This window comes from Pelobates fuscus, chromosome 2 (genome assembly GCF_036172605.1).
Source record: "Pelobates fuscus isolate aPelFus1 chromosome 2, aPelFus1.pri, whole genome shotgun sequence".
In the NCBI taxonomy this organism is placed as follows: Eukaryota; Metazoa; Chordata; class Amphibia; order Anura; family Pelobatidae; genus Pelobates; species Pelobates fuscus.
Genome location: NC_086318.1, coordinates 406,472,224 through 406,479,665, shown reverse-complemented (window position 1 = coordinate 406,479,665; position 7,442 = coordinate 406,472,224). Strand labels below are relative to the sequence as shown.

Genomic DNA, 7,442 nt, shown 5'->3' with positions numbered 1-7,442 from the left:
TGTTTGGCCACGAGAACGTGGGAGAAAAAGCAGCGGTTGGTCCCATAGTCATAAATTATTTGACAATTACAACAGAAATGTTTAACTATTTTATTATCGTCATCATTATTGTTACAAAATACCATTTTATTCTAACCATTTTCTAATGTTTCTATGTTTTAAATAAAAATCTTATAAAAAGTATACAACTATTAGAGAGGCAACATCTTACCACCCATGAATTGTATGAGTGATATGGAGAAAATGCAGTAATAAAGCAATTGTGAACATATGATGTGAAAATTAGGCACGTGTGTCTCAGAAGAGGACAAGAGCCCATTTAAAGGATTTCAGAAAAGCATAACTATCATGATGACAGTGAAGTTAAATTATCTGGAAAGAAATACTTTGTCCTTGAAATGGGACCAGTTCTCTGCAATGCAATTTATCTTCCTGTTCAGTAGGCACTAAAAGTAAATTGTTAGCTTTCTGTATTTCATTGCTTCTACAAATTCTACTGAAGGTTAGCGAGAGTTCTAAATATATGCTACTTGAAAAATAAATATATATATATATATAAATTTATATTTAAAATTTCAAGTCCCACACCAGTGTTTCGCAATCTTTTATGGAGAACTACCCCTGCAGGTCCAAACAAATATTTCTAAGTACCGCTGCCTAAAAATAGTAATTTCTATTGATTTAAAAGGAACAGATATACAAACATGTATTTCTGACACTATAGTGCTGAAGTGGCTGTTTAGGTGACTGTCCCTCTCTGTAGAGGCTAAAAGTGATTTTACGCAGCTCTTATGCCATGCCAGTATTGCATGGCTCTGCCTCCATGGCTGAGATCATCAATCTTGATATCTCAGCCAATCCTGTGCTTTCCCTTAGAAAAGCATTGGGTGGCTATCGAGCATGTGTGGCAAAACGCAACACCAATCAGCATTTTCTCATAGAGATGCCTTTCATTAATGAATCTCCATGGGGTACGTTTTGCACCTCCATGCAGAGCACTGGACTAGGAAGCACCTCTAGTGGCCGCCTTAGTGACTAGGCAGCAATGAAAACACTGCCTTTTCTCTGAAATGGCAATGTTTACAGTGCTAACATTGCAGGGACATGCTATAGACATAAGAACCACTACAGTAAGCTGTAGTGGTTCTGGTGACTGAAGCATCCCTTTAAATTGCAAATGAAACGTGTAAACACTGATATTTGAGTTAATCCCATATTGGAGAACAAGCCTGATTAAAGATAGTAAAGAATATTTTTTTTTTAATAAATGTGACATGTAAATATTGTAACGAGGAGTGTGTGAACTATTAATCTGAAGTATAACAGTCTCAACATAAAAATATAATACACACAAGAAGGACTAAAGCGAGGAACGAGGATAAGATGTGCAGATATAGAGGTAATTATAAGGTACCGTAAGTAAAGTCTAAAAGTACACAGACATTTATCTATTATGAAGGAGAAAAGGGGTAAGACAGATGTGGGGTGGGGGCAGAATGGAAACTATATTCTGGCCCTATAGTTCATTCTCCCTCCCTGCCTCTGATTATCTTGAGTAGCAGAGATGATTCAGATTCCACATGTATAAAAACCCGGTCCCTGTGCAATCCCTGCCGTAGTTTGGTTTGCAATGTGGGCCCTTTTATGAGAGTTTCTTGGGCAAGCTACAGTGCCAAGTCACATAAAGGGTTGCATCCAGTCACTGTACGCCATTCCTATGAAAAACAACATAGCGTACCCTAAAATCTGTGCACGTAAAAGCTTAATGTTCTTTTTAATGCATCCATGGGGACGAACGAGTTAACTGTATCTTTAAACGTGCCCTACAAAATGCTATACTTAGTCTTTTCAAAGTCTAAAAATTACAACGACAAAGCCAGACAATCTGTAAAGCACACACATTCGAACAGGTTAATGCTTCCCACAAGAGCCTTATAAAGACCAAGAAGACATTCAGTGAATGACAGCAAATTGTCTTTAGACGTCTGAAGGCGCTCAGACAAGGATTGGAACATTATATCCCTTTACCTCCTTCGCCAGTTTCTGCCCCTGATCCATAGTAATGGGTTTCTCTTTCACATCATTTAGTTTTGCTAAAGTTTTGGGATCATCTCTAAGGTCGGTCTGCAAAAAGCACAGAAAAATAATAGACATACTTTCATATCTTTTTATCCTTTATAATGAATACGAAATGAAATAAAAAAGACCAATGCATAACAGGATAAATTTATAAAAGAAATACGAAAATGCCCTTGTGAACCAAGTACTATCATTGCTCTAACAGAAAAGATAAAAATGATTACAAGCAGATTGCACAATATCTTTAAGAACTTTGTATGATTTTAAATGTTGGGCACTCTTAGACAGCTACTGTAACATTCCTCTCTGAAACAGCTTCACTTTACTGGCGCAGAGAACGCAAAGGGGCTACTTCACTAAACATCAAACTGAAAATTGGATAGAAAAACATTTGGGTAAAATGTCCAGACATAGGGAAAAAAAAACAGAGCAGTAGTCACAGACTGTCTATTAAAGCCCAAATTATGTAATTGACCACAATTCAATGTTGTAAAAAATGAGTTGAAACGTAGAATGTCTTTAACGCTACTATTTGTCCTATATGTTGAAATACATTTGCAACATTAAATGCTTTAAGGGACACTAAAGTGACCAAAACAACTTAATGAAGCAGTTTTGAAGTATAGATCATGCCCCTGATGTTTCTCTGCTCAATTCTCTACCATTTAGGAATTAAATCACCTGTTTATGCAGCCCTAGTAATGCCTCCCTGCATGTCACTTGAACAGCCTTCCTAAACATTTCCTGTAAAGTGAGATCTAATGTTTACACTTCCTTTATTGTAAATTCTGTTTAATTGAAAATGTCTTATCTCCTGCTCTGTTAATAGCTTGCTAGACCCTGCAGGAGCCTCCTGTGATTTAAGTTCAATTTACAGAGCAGAAGATAAAAAACTTTTAAAGTAAGATACATCTGATCGAAAATGAAAACATGCTGGTTGTGTGAGTCACAGCCAGGAGAGGTGTGGGTAGGGCTGCAGAAACAGAAACTAAAGTGATTGAACTCCTAAATGGCAGAGGATTGAGCAGTAAGACTTCAGGGGCATGTTCTATACACCAAAACTGCTTCATTAAGCTAAAGGTGTTTTGGTGACTATAGTGTGCCTTTCATTTTCACAAACTTAACTTTTTTTCTTTTTGAACATGGAGAATTATATATTGAAAAGCCGGACAGATTTCCCAACAGTTACACTAGTCCTTTGTCTAGCCTTTAACTTATAAAAAATGGCAAATGACCGAGGCAATTCAACAAGGCCTTATTGTAGCCTGGAGTTGTGAATTATTTCACTTTTAGATTGTAAGCCCATTTGGTCAGGGCTCTCTTCCCCTACTGTTCGTGTGTTTAATTAGAGTACGTTTTATTTGTCTTGTTTTACATAATCTACAGCTCTGTGGCAAATGTTGGTGCTTTATAAAAAAGTTTAATTGTATTTTATCCCTAGTATCATGAAATCTTAACAGTACTCATGTCTGTTTAATAGGTGTTTTAGTCAAGGGCATTTTATAATTATTGCATGATGTAATAGCGTGATGTTTATAGACTTCATTTTATAACCTTAACAAGAGTCAGTCAAACTGTTTTATTGCTGTATGGTGCAAACATTTTACCTGTGTTCCGACCAATAAAAAAGGTACATTCGGTGCATATTCTTTTAACTCTGGTATCCATTCCTCATTCACGTTCTGAAATGAAGCGGGGTTTACCACAGAGAAACAGATCAAGAAAACATCCGTCATGGGATAAGACAACGGTCTCAAGCGATCATAATCTTCCTGAAATATAAATCAAGCATGATTAATGGTCAGATGAAGAAGCCATAAAGCACGTCTCATACAGATTTAAGAGATTATTCCACTGTAATAAGAATCACGTCAGCTGTGAGGCCCACTGCATGAAACATATTAAACAAAAGCGAGAGGCATGCTGACCCATCCGTGGCATGAGAAGAGTTAAATGCCTTCTAAGCAGTAGCCATAACTGTAACAGATCTGTTACTTTCAATTTCCTGTGAAAATAATAACTCATATTACCAGAAAATAAGTAAATCAGAAATTACAGAGCTGAGCTGCTAAAAGTAAATATAAAAAAAGTATTTAAAAGGGTTTAATGCTAATATTTACACGTTTTTATTCTCTCATAGTATAAATAGGGAGTAAAGGTCCAGTTCTTATGCTGTTGATAGGGCCCTCTTTCCATGCATTTGTCTGTTGACACCTAGAGGATACGATGTAGTTAGGACAATACAGTAACTTCTCAGCTAATATGGAAGCCACGAACCATGGGAAAATAGGTCTGCATTCAAGCTTTGGTCAGGTGAGAGCTTTTAACACATCGATCGGGTTTAAAATGTAAGTTATGAGACTGGCCTAAAAGTTACTAGTGCTCTGAAATGGGAGAAAACAGTATTTTGCTTACAGTTAATATTCGTGTGACATGAATACCAGTGTTTGTGGAAATGTTCAGTGTGGATGGTCAGTGTGTGTGCATGCAGGTGTGTGTGGCTGGTCAGTGTGTGTGCATGCAGGTGTATGTGGATTGTCAGTGAGTGTGAATGCAGGTGTGTGTGGATTGTCAGTGAGTGTGAATGCATGGGTAGGTTTGTGTACGGTATCAGTGAATGTGAATGCATGGGTATATTAGTGTCAGTGTCTGTGTGAATGCTAGGGTGTTTTATGTGTTATATATAGATTATGTGAATGCTAGGTGTGTTTGTGTTGATTGTCAGTGAGTGTGACTGCAGGGGTTGGTTTGTGTGGATTGTTTGTGACTATCAGTATGGACTTCTTGTAGAAAAGGGGTCTGTTGTATTGCCCATAAATGCATGTTAACCTCTCACACATTGCAAGTGGATGAGGGGGAAGGGAGGACCATTAGCCAGGTTTTCCCCCAGGTATAGAAGGTACTCTGGACTTCAAAAAATTTATTTTAATGTGCTAAGGGACTCCTTTTCTTTTATCAATTTTTTTTTTCTTAGATTATATTAGTCTTTAGAAGAAATATACAAATGTTTATCCAACTGTGCCAGTTTGGCAGCAAGCCACTAAATCTCTGTGGTAATATTGTAGATGTTGAATTGTTCCAAACAACCAGGTAAGAATATTTGATGCCTGTCCCAAAAGTGACATCCAAATTGCAGTCAGAACTGCAAGAACAGGACTAATTCTGTGTTTTTATGCAGAATTTAGCAATTTCACAGTCGGTTCACATCTTATTGAATAACATTATTGTGCAGCAAGACAGGGCTCAGACCTACAGACCATCTCAGCACGATTTAAATTGTAGTAATGGCAGACTATTTTCATTGCAGGGATGGTGGGATATATTAGCCCTACAGGGTTGTGTTGGGGGTCAAGGAGAAGCTGTGTACCCCTCTTATATCACAGAGTTGTGGGCACAGAGCCACAGCATTAATAAAAAATAGGATGAATAGAGACATCAAATAAGTGACAATGCATCACAACCTATGCATGGAGTAAAACTCGTTATGGTGATTGGAAAAGCCCTTAATGTTTGAACCAGAAAACTCAACCAGGCTGAGGGGATATACCTTAAATATTGCACATGCACGAACCTATTCTGTATAACATGTTGTGGCTGTATTTTTAACACACATGCTAAAGACTATATACTTCTCTGCCCCAATACCATAAACAATGTAATATAGATAGCCTAAAAATAGATTGTGCATGAATGTAGGTAGGATATGCAGGAAAAGTGTCAGTCTGTCCAGGGTGAAGCACAAATGTTGGCATACAGAGTACAAAATAATATTTCATTTGCTTTTTGTGTCTGCCTATATTAACTCACACCTGTTAATATATGATGTTCTAATAAAGTCGCTACAAAGAAAATAAATTGGTGAACACGTTTGTTCTGGGAGAAAATGAGATTAGGTTTGTAATTAAACTGTAATTGAAATTCTCTACTGTTTACAATATCAATCAATCAAGACGATTAGCTAATTTACTTATACAGAGCTGCTTTAGATCAGACAGGGGTTTGTTCATTCCATTGGATGACGCTTGGTTAGGAGCTTTTTAGAGATTACTACGTGTGAATAATACACGCCAGACATGCACTAACTGCGACTAGTCAGGAAGTGAAAGTGAATTTCAGATTTTAGGGAAAAAAAAGAAAAGTTATAATGGACGTTTTTCCCATTAGTGAAATCCCCCAAAGGAACTTCTAATGATACATGATTCTCTGTTCTATTGCCCTGGTCAAGAATAGTTCAGTAATCTGATTGGTTGAAGGCCATGTTGTTTGTGCAAAAGCCTTCAATCAATGAGTGGGCTCTTGGTCCAAGCTTATTGATTGCCGGCTTACCATTTCAGCAACAAAGTCCCACTTACGGTACCAGGCTTATCATATGTTAACAATTCAATTGTAAAGGTTTAGTAACCTCTCATGTGTGCAAACGGTCGTGCAAGACAGCCCAAGTGAAGTTTTTCACTTAGTGGAAACACGTGCTAGGTGTTTTTTTTTTTCCTTATTATCCTGAATTATATCTGCTGACCAGAACACATATATAGAACTCGGAAAGTATAGTGTGGTGTCAATTCGATGTTAAATTACAAACTGGCAGCCCTCTCTTTGTGATCTTTAAACCAGCCACCATCTGCTGCATGTGTGGTTTGGAGAAGAAATACTAATCTAACTTCTCTCTGAGTGATAGAATCCAGATCAGCCAAAAATAAATGCTGGGCAGCAATCCAATATTTGGCTTTGAAAGAGCAACCCGAACTGCAATGGAGAGATGAAACACAAGCCGAACACACGTGTTACATGAAATGCAGCTCATCTGTGTGATAACATTGTTTTTAGAACAAACTGCACAACCAGAATACACTAGGGGTGATCTATAGATAATGGTGAGATTTGTAAACCCAGCATGAACTGTTTATTGTTTCAGTGTTTCTGGTGCCCCTATATGTATTCATAAAGGCATATAATCACATAGAGGTCACATTGCACTCAAAGAGTCCCTTCTTGTGTTTGTTGGGCAGGTGCTAAGCGCTCTTAGGCCTCAGTTCTGGCCCACAATGCAATCTGTGAGATGACAAGAGTTGCTTCATTTGTATAGTTGCCAACAGGCCTATATATATCATGGCTGTGTCCCACTCGTTGGCTTCTTTTCAGCTACAAAGAGATGCTGTCACCAGGGTAGGATACCCCCTAACTCTGGTGTCCTGTGAACTTGAAACACTGGTGGGAGGGATGAAAGGGGGGCAGGCTAGTGACACAGTTTGTGTGACTGGCTCTGGCTATAGGGGGTGAACCTGCCCAGAAAGGTTCGCCATTTAACGGACAGGCCAGCATGGCATGAATACACTCCAGGCTGCCTAACAATCAAGTAGGCCAGC

The 7,442-nt window shown here is 38.1% G+C and overlaps 1 protein-coding gene across 1 annotated transcript in view; it reads right to left on the bottom strand.

Annotated features, from left to right (window-relative positions):
- Positions 1–7,442, bottom strand: part of RHOQ (ras homolog family member Q) — a 36,331-nt gene that overhangs the window by 6,805 nt on the left and 22,084 nt on the right. The window contains exons 3-4 of the mRNA XM_063443919.1: positions 3,687–3,851; positions 2,029–2,124 (exon numbers count right to left, since the gene is read on the bottom strand). Of these exons, the coding sequence (XP_063299989.1) occupies positions 2,029–2,124; positions 3,687–3,851 (261 nt within the window). The remainder of the gene's footprint in view (positions 1–2,028; positions 2,125–3,686; positions 3,852–7,442) is intronic.